General features: G+C 36.5%; 1 protein-coding gene across 1 annotated transcript in view; it reads left to right on the top strand.

The window, feature by feature from the left end:
- Positions 1-18,348, top strand: part of LOC145662823 (putative ATP-dependent RNA helicase DDX10) — a 55,081-nt gene that overhangs the window by 30,533 nt on the left and 6,200 nt on the right. Inside the window, exons 10-13 of the mRNA XM_081728723.1 lie at positions 587-798; positions 3,874-4,082; positions 5,068-5,228; positions 12,533-12,829. Coding sequence (XP_081584849.1) covers positions 587-798; positions 3,874-4,082; positions 5,068-5,228; positions 12,533-12,829 — 879 coding nt within the window. The remainder of the gene's footprint in view (positions 1-586; positions 799-3,873; positions 4,083-5,067; positions 5,229-12,532; positions 12,830-18,348) is intronic.

Below are 18,348 nucleotides of genomic sequence, written 5' to 3'. Positions count from 1 at the left end.
GTTCCAGCGCCCCTTAATTACCATGATACTGGAAATTAATTCTGCTTACACCACTGTATGAGCTAGCGGTATACAGATGCCTGAAATATTTATTATGTCGTGTGTTTTGCATGTGTTATGTTTGTGTATATTTTTTCCTTACTGAACTTTAAAAAATTGTCCTATGAAAGTTAAGTAATAATAATAAAATAGCATTACATCACAATTCAAAAATATGGTACACTCTTTATCAAATAGTACTGTGTTGAAACATAATTGATACGTTTTGAAAATAGGTCTAATACGAATTTTTTTTTTCTGTCTTTACTTGACAATATCTTTTACACATTCCAACACAGAGCAGTTGGCTACTTTTTGCCATACAATTGGAAAACGAATGACTGTTCAATTGGCAACGCGCTGGTAGTGAGAATCAAATTGATAGTGGCGCCGATTGTCTCTCTAGTGATAAGGTTAATAACTATAATTCAGAACTTTACCAAGTTGACATTCATAATAAATGAAAAGGATATACACCCACTGATTACGCTTGATGCACGAAGTGTGAACGTCAACTTATGACATGCTTTTCTTTTTTTCTGTATAGGTCCTTGGGATTAGCAGTAGCACCGAGGATTCGGTTTCTCCAGAGACTTCAGAAACAGATGAACGCCAAAGTAAAACAGGAAAATGATAATAAAAAGGTATTTCTTGAGACAGTAGAATCCAATGAATCTAATGAATCAGAAGACGACAGGAAAAGATTCTCAGACCGTGACATGATTCCAGACTCGAAACAGCCTTACGTATTTGGTGAAGGTAAAGTTATTACTTATTTACTATGCGTTCATTATGTTTACTTCCTTCATTGTAGGATAAAGTGGTTCAGTCATTTGTATATATATGATTCGTCTTACACCTTCAGAAAAGAGAAAGTAACGGTGTTAAGCACGTAAGCCACTTTGTTTGTTTAGGTCATTGATTTATATTGGGAACTATTTTTTTAAAATGATCTGGAATTTCAGTGGTGCGATTTCACTATTTCTTCCTTAATCCTTATTTTTTCTTAACATTATTTTAATTAAATTTGAAATGAAAATGAAATGAAGTCTTTCGGTTTAACGTCCCACGATTATGCCCTTTAAGCTAAGGGAGACGATGATTAAGGCAAGTGAAGAATGATGGAAGAATTGGTGGAATGAAAAGTGGGAGGAAACGGGAGTACCCCGAGGAAACCCAAGGACACTATGCTGTCCACCATAAGCTTGCTTGGCTGGGGATCAAACCAAAGACCCCACGCACAAGAGGTAAGCACTCTACTATTGACGCACCGTACCCCCTTAATTAGATTTGATTACTAATGTTAAAATTATATATTACAAATGTAATTTTCAGGAAGTAAAGGACATTTAAATAGATTTAAAGAAGGTTCATTTCAAAGAAAACTGAAAATAAGTCTCCCTATAAATCAAAGGGCCTGAAAAGCAAAGAATGCTCGGGTATTCCAACACCGTTAAGGTTGGAATAATACGGGAGAAATGTGATTATTGTATTGGTCTGAACTGGAACTTCGTTCGGTCTTCCTCTTGCCTGGAGGATCTTTGTGTCCCTGGTTGCTTAATTGTCGGGGTTGAATTCCCTGACGGTTTACATCAGATTTTTTTGTTCCGTACCTACTGGTATTAAGTACAAACATTTATTCACACAGCGGCAATTATATCAAATTCCTCTTTAGCGAATTCAGATTTCCTTGAAAATACTGCTGCCTTTCGTGACTCCCCGTTACTAACTTAAACGTTCAGTGACAGTAAAATAAAAATTCTCATAAGTTAAAAACATCCAGAAGATTAGATTTAAGAACGGTTTCAAAGCACTCTTCACTTCTTCGTTAGCACATCTAACGAATAAAACACATGACGTATGATATTCTTTGCTTGTCCATCAGGTAAAATCAAATTAATGGGATAAGCTCGATAGTAAAATTTCCTTTCTTCCCAATTTATGGGCAATGAAAAGCCCTTGGTATTTACAGGACTTCTACATAAGATCACAAATAACAACACACACTTTATTGACGATGTTGAACTAACATTCAATTAACGGTCTTGAACTTCGAATCACTCAGTAAACTGATGACGTAAAATACATCCACAGAATTTTTTTTAACATGAAACACACATATACTTACTTAAGAAGTACCGTAGATGCTGTGTAATAACATTTTTGAATGCCAATTATAAACTAACTTGTTTGTTACTGTTCTATGTAATTCAACTTCTTCATTTTCTCTGTTGCAGATCAAGTATTTCACGAAGATCAGACTGCGATAGGTTTCGTCATAACCAGTCTCCTCCTTCATATGTCTTCTTCTCTTTGGATTCGTGTTTATTGTGCTTGCCTGTACTTATGTTAATGCTCTCATGTAATTCGCAGTTTAAAACCAGTAATTGAATGTTAAATTCAAGATCATCAATTGAGTGTTGGTTATTTGTGGTCATACGTAGAAGTGCATACTACAGACTCTTTATTATTCATAAATTAGGAAGAAAACGATGACTTAGTAGTTCCCGTGTATTCCATTGTGTCGGTTATTAATTTTACAACGTACATGTTTAAAATTCTCTCATCCCTTAGTAGAACTCCGCCTTAAACTTACAGTAACTCACATTTGTCTTACCATCCTTGCCCTTGGCACACTCTCCTATTATCTTATCCATGGGAATAGCAATCTACTTGCTTCGCCACTTCCCTTCATTTGGAGCACTATTGTTGTTTTGCAGACCTAACTTCCTAATCAAACCGGAGATACACGACTATCGTACTCCGTCGCGAACACAACACAACCTTGGACACACTCCCCGAGAAGAGAAAGTCTTAGAGCCAATCAAACTAAATTCCATTCCGATTTCATTCCCTCCGCGTGCAGCCTACGCTGGTAATACAACTGGTTCATCTTTCCAGATAGATCTAATGATGATCCTCATGTAGAGATTCATACAGCATTGTCATTAGGACACTTTCCCATCCTAACAACCATCCCTTGGAAATGTAATTCTCTCTTATTTCCAAAATAGATGACTCCATTTATCCGAACGCTCTAAACACACTACATCAAATCTGTCGAACGCAAGCGGGCCTCGCTGTTACATTCTGATCACAGTCTCTCAGGTAAGGGCTTCACCGTAACGGTCTTGTACTATCGGTCAGAGACCTTACAACAACTTCTCAGCCGCAAACACAAAGGTTACCCTAAATTTTTTTGAGAGACATAAATGAATAACATTGACCCAAAGTATACACATTACTTTTTTTTTTCAAAACAGAAATGCGACGCTACTCCACACAGCACATACAGTACTCAGTATTCTAAGCCATCTAGTCAGTTATTTGTGCTAATACGCATGAGTAAATGAAAGTCTCGTGATGACTCTCAGAAACCGGTATATCCATCCCTCTAATGGTGATTTTTTTTTAAAAAAAAAAAGTACTTTTTGATCTAGGTTGCACATGATTTTTTTATTTGGCTTTTATTTTCTACAAGTTTTAGTGAGAGCAAGTCAAATGTTATAAGCTACAGTTACCAGCAAAAACATACCCTCTTTATAATTTTATTTTTCAGCATATTGGAGCAAATCAACACTGTTATTAATAACTTACAGCAAAAAAGAAAATTCAAATTACAGTGTACAGAAAAAAAGAAAATTCAAATTACAATAGAATATGCACATAAAATCCATCAAATAATTGCACCAAGAATACTTAGTATATTTAAGTATATTTTTTCGTTGGCCATTGTATAATATTACAATATATTATAGCAGCTTTTGGTGTTGGGTATAGCATTACAATTTCTGAACGATGTATTTATTAGAGTTCACATCATTTATTTTCTAGGTGATTCTGACGACGACGATGGAGATATCTTGAAAGTGAAAAGAAGAGACCATGAACTAGATGAAGTACTATCATCTATTCCTGTTAAAGAGCCACTTGAAAACGAGAAAAAGAAAAAGAAACCATTAACAAAAGTCGCTGTCGCAAAGAAGATACTGAAAAAGAAGATTCAACCAAATAAGAAGATCGTATTTGATGACGAAGGGGAGGTAGGTATATAAATGAAGAGAGCGTATACCATTTGGCAGGATCTGATTTTGGTTAAACTTGGCATGTGCTTTCTGATGAAAAGACGAATAAGTATAACGTGGAAGTAAATCTCGGCTTGGAAATTTGTGCATATATGTGTGATAAAAATACTTCCCATGAAAACTTCTCACTTAATTCTCGGTGGGGCCACTCGGTCGAAAAAGTGTACCGGGGTAACAACTTTTTCAGTCAAGCCATCCTGAGTGAGATTTTTGCTGAGTTTTCCTCATTCACACTAAGCTAATGCCGGGGTGGTACCTACCATGCAGGTTCCAGGTCACTTTCTCCTTCCCCGGGTTAGGGATGCTTCTCAAGAGATATCATTGTTCATAGTAGATGAGCTTACGGCCATAGATGCCGGTAATGCCCAAAAATATGTATAAATAACTTTTCGTTAAGAAAAAAAAAAGTTCTTAGGATTATGGCATGTGTGATTAGCACAAGGTAAAGGTTTCATTGAGATGAAAAATACTGTAGTCTTAGAAAATGATAGATACTGCATGCAAGAAGAAAGAAAACACTGACCATACATGAATTAGAAACTCCAACCGGAAGTAGGCTCAAATCTTACAAACAGTGCGAGATATCGAAAAAATTCCCCTTTGCGGTACCCCTTGCCGATTTTAATCAAGACTTCTTTCACTTGTGTCTGTAAGGGGATATGTACAGATGTTGTGAGGAATGCCAAGGAGATTCATGCTTATATTTGAATGATGTGTTGTGTAGAGAGCGCACGTTCAGCTAGTCTGATACTAAAATTAGACCTGGAGTAGTCATTTACTCCAGGCTTACGTGTTAAAAACTATGATAAAAAGTATGTTAAAAAATCACCCTACAATTAATACATGCATACATCACGCTTTAGAGTTTTATATAATAGTATATTGATATTGATTATATTTATTATATTTATTCCAAGATTGTACTCTTCTCTTTTTGTTTTAGGCTGTAGTAACGCAAGGTAAAGAGAAGATGTCAGAGCTAGCTAAAGAGTACGAAGAAGAAGATGCAGGTGGAGTGGACATTGAAAAAGCGAAGCAAGTGTTGAGAGAGGAAGACAAATTTGATAAACAACTGTTTAGGGAGAAAGTAAAGGCTAAACACAGGTAGGTTTTGTTTCGATCTGTGATTATTATTATGATATATATATATATATATATATATATATATATATATATATGTGTGTGTGTGTGTGTGCGCGCATATATATGTATGATAGGTAATCGAAAAAGGATAAATAAAACAACAATGAGAAAAATGTATAGGAATATTGATAGAGATGGAAATAACCTGAGAAAATCCCTACACGATGTTGACGTGTACAATTGACTTGAGATCCGCTTAGAGACCCTATCTGCCGTGTCGCGACAAAACGCTGTAACTTGAGTTACATTGTTTTGTCGCTATAACATTTTTGAATTTCCCTCATCCATACTTATGTTCACCAGGCCCAGCATTGAGCTGAGTCAAATACTTTTGAAAATATACCAAAGAGAATTTCGATGTAAGTAGGAAATTAGCCGGTCTGTAGCGACTTTACGGCTCATTTTCTCAAAACTGCTCCGCCAAAGTTACAGCGTTTTGTCGCGACAGGGCAGCTATACTCCAAAGGTCAATGCAATTAAATGTTCTTAATCACATGTTCATTTTTTTATGGTTATGATTTCTCATAGTTGAGGAATCTTGACTCTCATTACTATAGGTGTGGACGCTATTCAGAGAACAGTCAGTGCTTATCTTGCTCTTCGAGAATTTGAGTATACGATGGACAAATCGTTTGTGTATTCCTATACAATGTATAGGTTCTGGAACATTTGTAGATAGTGATTGGTCCTAATAACACATTGTGTTGTTATTAGTCTGAAGACTGCTCCGATATTTATCCAATGTTATTGGAGCAGGTTTTCAGAACTAATCAGTATGGCGGGTCTATAGAGAACTCGAATCCATTCCACCGTGCTCATACTGAGCTAGTAACGACGTTAACTACTAGATCATGCAAACAATGTGTTTCCTAATTAAAACAGTGTTTTTAATGATAATGAAACGATTGGGGCATGATGTAATAAAAAAAAATGTACAATGACATATGATCATCTATGTGTATGACTTACTGCTGTTTTAGGATGGACCAAAAAAAAAAAAAAAAAAAACTACAAAACGCCCTTTCTCAGTTAATATCTTGACTAATAGATAGAAATTGTCATATTTAATTTTATCATTGCGACGCACAGTCGGTTTTGTGGGAAAGAATCATTTCCTATGGTTTATTTATCTACTAATCCAACATAGTCAACTTTGTTTTGTAACTCGGCTCACTTGGAAGTTCTAGATCGGTAGAGACGTTGGGATCCCTCCTTGAAAATAGGCTTCGGATAGGAAAGAAAAGAAGAAGAAGAAAAACAACATTAACACTACCAAATAAATAACTTTATAAGTATTTGTGGATTCTCAAAAGTAAAGAGCAAATTCTAGTTCGCTATCTTCAAATTGATTATAATCGAAATCATGAAATTAACTACCATCTATAGTGGGATTTATACCGTGCTCAGCGTGCGGGGTAAATACATACATCTACATATAATAATAGGATCGAGGAAAGGCAGCGAACATGCATAAATTCTATACACATTATTTCAGATAAATACAATTGAAGATTACTTCAACAAGCTGATAATTATAACGACTGGCGTAGCATCATTATATATATGATGGTATTAAGTTAAATCAACTCTGGAATTTATTTAACATTTCGTTCATTATTCCGTAATAACTCGTTTTTCATTGCTTCGTAATAAATTAATTATATTTATCTTCGTCCTATTTCTGTGCAGCTAAGCATACGTGTTACAAATGGCTTCTTTTCACAAGTTACTATACTTATCACTAGAGCCCGTATTTCTGTGCACAAACCAGCCCCGAGATATCCATGCAGATATGCACGAAAAATATAAAAAATTTGCAGTAAAATACGCATTAAAAATTTAACATATGTGCTAAAATATACACTAAGAAAATAAAATCTCAATTTCGTACAAAAATATCTTACCTTAATGACATGTTGCATGCACTATGAATGCCTTTCTTACATTTTCTTCTGTAAACCCTCTACGTTTATCAGCAAGGAATGTTTTGTAGATGTTCCTTTTTTACATTAACAGAAGTCAGTGGTGCATGTGAAAAACACCAAATGTCTTTGTGTGTTAGGTCCCCTCCCAATTCCTTATTTTCAAGAGTGCATTTGCAATGTCACAGATTGTTTTCTTTCATGGATTTTTGTCTAATATTTGGCAAAGTTTATCTGACGTTATCTTTGTAACACCGTGAGTTTCGCTGGACAAAGTATGCGATAATTCGGCCAACAATGATAGTAAATGCTGGAAAGCATTGTTACGGGATTCCAAGTATCTAATAATTTTAGGAATTCTCGAGAAGTGGCTGTGTTGCCACCTGTAGAGAAACATTTTTTGTGACACATAAATAGCGGCTGCATTATCGGCATTTAGTGAGTCTACAACTGTCTTCACTTGATTTAAGTTATTTGCATAATACGACACAGCTTCTAGCCACGAGCCCATTAGGTTAAAACTGGTAGCGGATGTAATGGAACATTTTACGCAACTTGGCGGAAGATACGTACGCGCGATGGAGCTTTTTTTCACAAATACTTTCGTTACATTTGGTACAAGCGCGTGTACTTCCGAATATTGGCATCTGAGTGTTTCTGCTACGCGGGAAGACTGTGTGCAAGGCAAGTCGGGTGGACTAATTTCGGATACAACACTTTATTCTAACCATTTATTCTACATCTAGGTTTACGAATTGATTCAGTTCACTTTGAAAATAACCTACTTTCTTGTGATACACTTTCAAATATGCTAGTCTAGTATGCAGCAATAAAATTCGGAAATATGCGGTATTCTACAAAGTTTACGAAGTATGCATGCACATCAACATTTACTCAAAATATGCACTTATATGCGCTATCATGTGTGTCGCAACTGAATCCTTACAAGTTCGTCGGAAAGAAAAAAGATACTTTCCATACGTTTCTGCATGTAACTATAAACATGCATTTTGCATATAAATCCAGGCTATACTTATCACCATGTACATGAGGTCTGTAGCTAAACGTACAAAGTTTTGTTTCTAGTCGGATATTTAAATTAATGTTAAACAAGAAACTGCATTTACTCGTATTCGAGGAATGAATAGCTATTATTCGTAGCTTATCATGCCCATCTATTTACTCACACGAACAATAACTCAAGAAAACAGAAGGTTGACCCGTGTATATGTGTCCGATTTTGACGTATCGCCTGTGTTAAGAAAAAACACTGGACCACCTTCGGTTGACCTCGATGTGACCAACATGCGTCTTGACAAGAGTAATGCACCGTAACTTCCATTGTAGGAGGTTTCCTTGAAGTACAGGAATGTTAATCGTGAGCCACTCCTGCTGGCAGGCTTTCCAGAGGCCAAACAAGGATAGTGGTAACACGACGAGATGCAGGTGCTCTTGTCAATAGGCCAACCCCGCAAAAATTAAATTGGTATCAGGTGACTTAACTGGTATGTCCTGGAAGGGAATAGCGTAGATGGCGATGTTTATCGCCATCTGTTGCAGAAATTTCTGTGTAGAACGGGATGTATGTGATGAGGCCTTATCCATATGTACATTGATTTGATGTATTTCATTTCCATACAAACGGGGCAGATCTTCTATGTGAGGATATGTTACTGATAAAATGTGGAGTTGAATTTGTAGATTTTAGGCACCTTCCGAATCGTTAACTTGCCATCATTGCGATATCTCGCGACAACCAGAAATCCCTTCAAGAAACTTAATTACCACTGATAGATGAAGTCATGGTCTAACTTTCTATCCGATGAGCCGCAGTAAGGACATGCTCTTGACTTTTAAACACTATCCGAAACTTTAAATTTGCTGCGTAGGTTGCGGTTCACAGTTGATTGTGCCATGTGCAGTCGTGTTGCCATCACACGTTGTGTAGTAGAGTTTTCCTACAGGATCGTTCGGCGCCGCAGGTGAAGTCACCACGGTACATGGTCGCTTTCTGCTTCCTTACAGGGTGAACGAAGTACTGTGATGTCGTGGTGTTTATGTCGATTAAGTATGTTCTTGATGGTCGTTGATTCCAATACACATTCATTTTCTCTGCACTGTTTTTTTGAATCTGTGTCACGGAAAACTTGGCGTGGAAAAGTGCTACGACGTAGCCTTCCCAAAACCAGTTCAACTTGGGAGCCATGATGCATACACCACATACGGGAACTTGGTACAATACTAGAAGCCTTTGGCTTTCTCTGCTGTTTGAAAAAGAAAAATGAAATGAAATCTTTCAGGTTTACGTCCCACGTTATGCCGGTTAGGCTAAAGAAGACGGTGATGATGAGTAATGAACGAAATGGTGGAATGAATAAAGTGGAAGGAAACGGGAGAATCCCGAGGAAACCCACGCACACGGTGTTTGTCCGCTACAAAATCCACTTGGCGCAAGCTGGGATCGAACAAACACCGCACACTTCAGAGGTGAACGCTGTACCACGAGCCACCGCGGTCCCTCCCGCTGTTTGAATCATTCGGATCGGTCGATTCTATGATCAGAGGTCAAATATTAAAATCGGACACAAATTGAGGGATTAAAACTCTGTATTATGATAAAATAACTTTTCCAGTTTTCGTCCCACTACACTTATTTTACTTTTGAAAATTTTAAATTACCGGTTTTCTTATCGTCGATAGAGATCCTTTTTTGTAACATGAACGAGCCATTTTTGTTGTAGCTCTTTATTACCACAATGTAAGTACATATGTACTAAATTATCATCAAAGTAGGCACCCTCGGAACACACACACTTGCTTACACACTCCTGCTGTTGCTGGAAAAATCGACGCAAGTCCTCTTTTGATATCTTACGAAGTTCAGCGTCGCGTTGGTATCTTCTACAGTGGCAAAACGGGTACCTTTGGGGCCCATTGTTAACTTTGGGAAGAGCCAAAAATCCGATCGTGGTAAACTGTTTTTAAGGATCAAAGTCTGAAGCAGACTTCTCCAATTTGCACTTGAACTTGATGTGTGTACACCGATCGTACGGTGCTCGAACGGCAACATTACGCCAACTTCTCACACACTTCTCCGTTCAGACACACTACTCATACAGTGCTTATTATGACCTGTTCACACTTGTCAGATTCATAATTAGGCAACGTAAGGACTGTACTGTACAAGATTCATTGTGATTACATCATAAATGCTAAAACTACAACATTCTGGGAACTTTTTGAGTATCCGTCGCATATTTTCTAGATCAGAAAATGAAAATATCTCAATTTAACGTAGTCTTACAAGTAAGAAAATTGCGTATCGGGGCCATGCTCGATTACTACTACCTATCCGAAACTATTGGAACCCTTTCACAACGTTAATTTTAACTATTACAGCTTAAAAAAAAAAAAAAAAAAAAAAAAAGATTTATATCGTATTAGCTGTTACGGGTTCATCGTTCGCTGAATAGCTATTTGTTTAATAGAACCGGAAAATGTAATTACTTCTGGGATGTACTAATGTTCCGTGCCACAAATTTCATAACGGTATTTATTGGTATACACATATCTACTAATATTTTTGTTGACGACTTTGTTGAATAGTGTTAAATTAAGGGCCGCGGTGGCTCAGTGGTAGAGCGTTCACCTCTGGTGCTTGGGGTGCCGGGTTCGATCCCAGCCCCCGCCAAGTGAACTTTGTGGTGGACAAATACCGTGTGCGTGGGTTTTCTCTGGGTTCTCCCGTTTCCTCCCACTTTCTTCATTCCACCATTTCATTCATTACTCATCGTCACCGTCTCCTTTAGCCTAACCGGCATAACCGTGAGACGTAAAACTCAAACCATTTCATTTCATTTTTTAGTGTTAAATTAAGCTGTGTTTCGTAGTTGTTGCACTGAGAATATTAAAATGTAAAATAGTTAACTATGGGTAATATATCTCTTTTAGAATTAATAAGTATATATATTTTGTTTGTAATGTTACTGTGTATATTTTGAGTATATTCTAATTGAAATCACATTCTTGCAAAGGCTTCTAAAAGTTGATTCGTTGCTTTTGTTATTAAAAAAAAAAAAAAAAAAGTTTGATTTATTTTGTTCTGAAGTTAACTAAAAGTTTACGTAAAGTATATTTCATTTTAAAATTAATGAGCCATTTTATGATTAATGAGTTGTTTTGGAAACGTAAGAAGTAAGCAAGATAAACATAAGTTGATGAAAGCGACAAAGAAAAATAAGAATCCATTTGAGACCCTGGAGACGTACTTTATTTATTTGGGTTTAATTTATCTTACAAGGAAATAATAATTTGTGAATTATTTTATATTGAGTTATTAATCTTTCGTAATAAAAGGAAATTCTGGTTGAGTCAGTTGATCAGCAGCTTAGTGAACGCGCAGACCTTTCGAGATCTCCTATTAAACATTATATTTCGTCACAAACTTTTTCAAATTTGGAAATTTAAAATCAAATGAAATATGCAGTTTAAAGTCATACGATTGTGCACCGAGCCTAAGGGAGACGGTGATGATGAGAAATGAATGAGAGTGGAATGAAGAAAGTGAGAGGAAACGGGAGAACCCCGAGAAAACCCACGTACACGGGGTTTGCCTACCACAAAGCTCACTTGGCGCGAGCTGGGATCAAATCAGGGACCCCAAGCATCATAGGGGAATACACTACGACTGATCCACCCCGACCTCATTTGGAAATTTGAGTTACAATTTAAATAGTAGATGAATACTAACAAGAATTAAAAGTACTGTACAATACTAACAAGTGTTTAAAAGAAAATACAAATATTGCCGAATACTTTATATATTTATTTTACTGTAATATTATAGTTCATGCAGTTCAGTGATTCCCAACGGAAGGCTCATGCTCCACTGGAGGGCAGTTTAATATTTTAAAGGTCCAATTCGAGAATTTCGGTCCATTTAACAATTCATATATAAACAATATATTTATATGAACATACAATAAATGGCGAAGAACCCCGTAATTTATGGTTTTACAGCAATAGAATAAAGCAGCATATAAATGATTTCGAATTAGAAAAAGTCAACTTGTTGAATTTTACTTTTTTTTTTTTTGACATTTGTCACATTTATTTTATTGTCACAAACCCTTTAAATAAAATGATAGTGCAAGCAAAAACGAAACTCACAGTGTGGAACATCATAATTTTAGAGAGGCCTAGGTGGAGCATGGCTGAAAAAAGATTGGAAACCACTGATTTAGTTGATATTATACGATTGTAATTAAATGACTCACACTTTTCCTGTTTAAATGCTCAATACACTATGCTGATTGGAATGTAATTATTGTTATTTGTTTGTAGAGAAAAGAAGAAAAAATTGAAGATGAAAAATAAAGAGGAATCCAAAGCAAACGCGGAAGAGAGCACAGGCGATGAGGATGGAGGACCTGATCTCAGTTGGCTGCCAGATCCCGACAAGGTCTACGGAAACAATGAAGAAGAAGAAGAAGATGATGAACCTGACCTCAGTTGGTTGCCCGATCCTGACAAAGTCTACGGAAATAAAGAACAAGAAGAAGAGGAGGTAAAAGGAAGTGCCATATCTGAAGAAGAATGTATGAGTGCTGAAGAGTCGGTAGAATCGAAGCATGAGAAAAGGTTTGTATATAATTTTTAAAAACCTTTTGTTGTAGAACAATAATAAAACTAGATTAATCGTTTGTAAGTTGTATAAAGTATATTTCTTTGTATTGGACTTCAAATCTATGCTATGCAAGAAACCGCTTCTTGGAATCTCTCATAGATTTTGCTATATGGAAGTCAATATTGAAACACGAAATGCTAGTAAATTTCAGCTTCTTTCGGTTTTGGTAGTGTGGTGCAGGTGGTGATTGTCCGTTTCCTTGAGACGATAGATGGATTCCTTCCGCGTATCGCTGCTTGTTGCCATTTTTGATATATGGTGTTCAACGTTGAAACCGGAAACGGTTGATTTCTACCACTTTCGGTTTGAATAAAAGGTTAAGAGGAGATAGAATCTATTTGTAGGACGCTAAAGCGATTGAAAAAGACGCTTCGTGATATCTCTTACCATTTTTGCCCTGATACCTATCGACAGATAGATGGACATAGGTGATTCAGCATACAAAGAATATATTCCATCTCCTTCATTAACACCCTATAGAAACCGTTTTCCAACTTGAACGTTGATATCTAGGACAGAAACGGTAATAAATAACAACTCAAGAAAGAATATAATCTCAAACCGTGTTACTCTACAAGGTGTCTATCGGTCACGAAATCAAAAAATGGTCATGAAAATCAAGAAGTAGTCAAGAAATATAGCTTTTGGGTCTTTTTTTTTTTTTTTAATCTGTACAAATATAAGTAGAGACTGGAAAATTTTGTTCTATAAAACGTAAAAATTCATCGCTAAAATGTCTATGGTCGGCTTTAGACGCTACCAAATTGCAAGCAAAGCACGCTTTTATCATATGCATGAAAATTCGGCCTAATTCGCACCCAAATTCGCTCTTGAGATTGTCCTTCAGCTAGCATCATTGACCAATGGCGATGCAAATCGCATCGCCGAAACCACCACCGCTTCTAACCAGTTTATTCAGCTGTGAGAAGACTCCAAGTATTTATCACTCCAGAGAACAACCTTTGAAAGTAGATATAAGTGCTAAAAAATACAGATACTATTATCAGTTTTTGAATATTACAAAATTTTATGATTTGATAAAGAAAAGATAACGAAATTTCATTTTGGAATATTAGTAGACACCCTGCTCTACTAAAACAGGAACTGGCAAACATTTATTAGTACCGGTTTCAGCGTTGATTGCTGTATAATAACGGTAGCGAGAAAATGTTTTTCAGAATCGATTCAACGTGTAAAAGAATACTTGTGCACTCATATTACTTTACTAAGATCGGAAGTATTAAAAATTTAGTAGTACTTCCGATGGCCGTAGAACACAAACTGTGATAGATAGTGACAAGCGGTTTTTTGAATTTATTCAGCGTCCTAAGATTAGGTTACATCTCTTCCATTAACCCACTATTTAAACCACAAGTTGTAGAAAACAACCATTTTCTGTTTTAACTTCGTTCGTCATAGAACAAAAAGCGCTATAGCAACAAGCAGTTTATTGGACTAGCAAGAAACTGTTTTTGATATGGATTCAGCGTCAGATTAGCAGGTTTTATCTCACTATCCTTGTGTTATAGATCTGTTTCAATATTGAATTCACATAGTTTGAAAGACTACCGTAATTTCACAACTGTAAAACAAAACTCATTTGTTTTAAATGCCCATTATTTCTTATTCAAAAGGTACAAATAAGATAACAGAATGAAGGGGTTAGAGGATGAAAGTGATGTTACAAAGTGGTGCTGTGTAGCAACAATAACACACAACACTTCCATTCACCACTAGAACCAATCGTTTCGAAATATGTATCATGACACTTTTATCCTCCAACCCTTTTAATTGTATTCAGATACATCAGTACAACCATACTGAATATATGATTGTAGTATCTATATTATTTACTTAACATAAAAGTGTAGGTTTTGTTTGATTCTTTTTGTTGAATGGAATCAAATCCGCTTTCATTGTCTTACCTTGCCGACTTGCCTTGCAAATAAAAGGACTTCTTTGTGACCGAATGGTTAGCCCGCTTGGTTTGTTTGCATTAGATCATGGATTCGACTTTTTGTAGGTGCACAGATTTTTAATTAAACAAATACCCAGTTCAATTGTGAGATCAAATCAGGTGCTGTATGTCCATTGTTGTGGGCTCCTGGAAATTATGTTTCGCCGGGACCACACGGATAAATGGTCATTCGGGTATTGAGTTACATTGGATGGAACAGGAAGTTCGTTTTAGACAACTTACACTTTTATTTTTCTTTAAAAAAGGGGATATAACTTTTTTCAGCCATAAACTTTTGTCATCTGTTCAGTAGAATCGGAGTAAATCTAATACAAATAAAATAAAGAGTTTGTTTGTGTGTTTGTCTGTCTGTCTGTGTGCGCGGCTTGGGGACCAGACGAGTGGACCGAGAGCTACTAAAATTTGGTCACGGGTACCTTGGTCCGGGCCATGTAAATGTAGTACAAAATGCCCGATATTAGTGTCAAATCCATAGTTTTCGCGGTCGCTGAGATCAATGGTGACACTTCCATCAGCGATGACTTGAAAATTCAGCTACCATTATATGCGGGCCGGGGGTCAAGAGGGGGATACCGAGACTTGTAAAAATAGCCCAAAGTGACCGATATTAGTGTCAAATCCATAGTTTTCGTGGTCACTGAAATGAATGGTGATACTCCTACAGGTGTTGATTTTCATGCGAAGAATGGGTATATTCAGCTAGTAGTAAATGGGTCAGTATATATAATCACCGAAATTAGAAAAAAAATCCCCAGTCGACCATCTGGGATTTTGATTAAATTTGACACACATTCACCTACATCCCTCGTAAGAAATCCTGTAATTTTTTTTAATTTTCTGTCTCTACCAGTTCTTGAGAAATTGACTTAGAAGTGAGGCAGTCCGCATCGTGACTTGCTGAACACACTGATTATTTAAGTTTTCAATGAGCAAGAACTTGGTTACTAATTATGTTATATGAGTCAAACTTTTTCTGCAATAAATATATGCATCGTAGTAATGAAGTAATATATTGAAAGTGGCATGACCTTTTTTGTTCGGATATATAAATGTTAAAGTCAGCACTTTTTTACATCATTGTTTATAAAGCTCATTTTTTAACGTGTCACAGATTTCCTAGATAAAACAATAAATGCCTGTGTTTGTGTGCAGTACCTCACAGGGTAGTGAACTATATGCACCAGTAATCCAGAGCTGTTTACATTTTATTTACAGGATTAGTGGGAGGTTAAAGTTGATATCATTGTGAAAAACATTTTTTTTTTTTTTTTTGCTTATTTTCAGAGTCCTATTCTATGTTGACAGTTGAATATGAGGGTGATATTTTGGATGAACATTGCTACTTATGTAACAAACAACTTGTGTGAATTTCAAACCCCTGATGTACTTCCTTCCATTGTAAATCATCGCCTTTGTCAACAGGTGTCGGTAGTCTTTCAGGTTTAGAACGGATATGGAGAGTGAAAATAATTAGAGAGATTCTCAACAGATGGTATTACTGGAGCCTGATTTATCACATACTTCTTATACCTGGCCACTAGATGGAATTAGTATATGATTATCACAGTAGTAGCATTTTGCATTTGTGAACATCACAGAAATGGAAGATTGTAGTTTAGTTGTTAGGAATGATGAGAAATGCCACAAATTATCATTCTGCAGGAAATCAGAATTGAAGAAACTGAAAGATACTGAAGAGACAGTGTATGTTCCATTACTTTGGCAATTGTGGAAGGGAGAAGGCTGTGCAAGATTATCTAATAAACCGTTTTGATGATCACTTATTTGAAGGTGATAACTGTGTTAAATTTAAAAACTAGCTTCACACAGACCGGTTGACATTACAAACCCTACAGCTCTCGGTGAATGAGTTTTGTGACACATTGGCTCAGGGAATTAATAGTCTTAGAGAGCTATTACATAGCCAAGGCTCAAGCTGCATACCTGAGTAACATAAAAACTTCACTTCAGAAAGCAGAGCTAATTGTTTTACTGGACTTTGCCTAAATTACACGTTCGTTATAGGTCGAGGTTCAGGAGTACCATTGGGAGAAATCCCAGGCAACTCTGCAACCTTTCGTGGTGTACTGTAATGATAATGGAACCCTGCAATGTATCAATTTCTGTTGTATATCAGACAGTTTGCAGCATAATGCTGCTACTGTCTTTATAATCCTAAGCCATTTCATGACACACCTGACACAAATCCTTGAAGATAGGCAGATTGATAAGATAATTTACTTCAGTGATGGTGCTGGATCACAATATAAAAATTACAAGAACATTTACAATCTATGTCAGCATGAAACAGTCTTCGGAATCAAAGCAGAATGGCACTATTTTGCAACACCCCACGGCAAAAGCCTATGTGATGGTGTGGGAGCAACTACAAAAAGATTGACAGCCAGAGCCAGTCTTCAGTCACCTACAAGACCAATTGTTACTGCACAAGGAATGTGCGAATAGGCTGACAGCAACATTAAAGGTATACACTATTTTTGTGTGTCTGCTGAAGATATCTCGAGGGAAAGTGAATGCATAGAAAAGACATACAAACTTGAAGATCATTCCTGGAACTCGCTCTCACCATGCATTTCTACCAACTCAGGCAAACACAGTCCTCATGAAGATAATTTCTGTAGACGAGTTTGGTACCACAATGTATCTGGTGGAAGCAAGAGAAGAATGGCAACGTAAGCTTCATAGTGGTGTGTACGTTGTATGCTTGTATGACAGTAGGTGATACATTGGTATGGTCAACGAAGTGTCATGTGAAAATAAGCATGTACGTGTGAATTTCATGGTATCAGCTGAGTCCTCTGTGCTGTAATGTCCACTGCGGAAAGATGAAGTCTGGGTACCATTCCATGATATTATCTACACCCTACAAGTACCTTTATTACAAGGTAGCAGTGGACGAACATACAGACTGGATTGTAATAGTTATCGAAAAGTACTAGCATGTCTTAAAAAGTAAAGAAAGGTATGTTGTTTTGCGAAGTGTTAGTTCATATAAGATTCCACAATTTCAAATCATTTATGTTTCACAACATACACGTATCATTTGCTTACGTAACCTGTTCCACAGGTTTATTATGTTCCTTTTCACTTTTTCTGCATGTCTTGTCTTTACTTATTTGAACACTCAATTTCTTATTACTAATACTGAACTGTAATTTTGACCCACTGAACTGCACTATTTTGTAACAATTAATTTCTTTCTATGGCGGGTTGTTTCTTCTTACAGTCTTACAATATATATTTTCAAGTGCACAATCAGTGTAAATGATTGCACCTGGCGCACACGTACGTCTTTACTTCCATTCTCCATATCCGTTCTAAATCTGAAAGACTACCGACACCTGGAAGTGTCGGCGATAATTTACAATGGAAGGAAGTACATCAGGGTTTTGAAATTCACACTTATGTATTTAAAAAAAAAAGTTAGCAATGTTCATCCAAGAAGAACGGGAATGGGGAAAGGCGGAAACTTCA

This window comes from Thermobia domestica, chromosome 1, assembly GCF_964235325.1.
Source record: "Thermobia domestica chromosome 1, izTheDome1.hap1.1, whole genome shotgun sequence".
NCBI classification, from domain to species: domain Eukaryota; kingdom Metazoa; phylum Arthropoda; class Insecta; order Zygentoma; family Lepismatidae; genus Thermobia; species Thermobia domestica.
The sequence above is the reverse complement of the archived record's forward strand: the minus strand, read 5'-3'. Positions and strand labels throughout refer to the sequence as shown.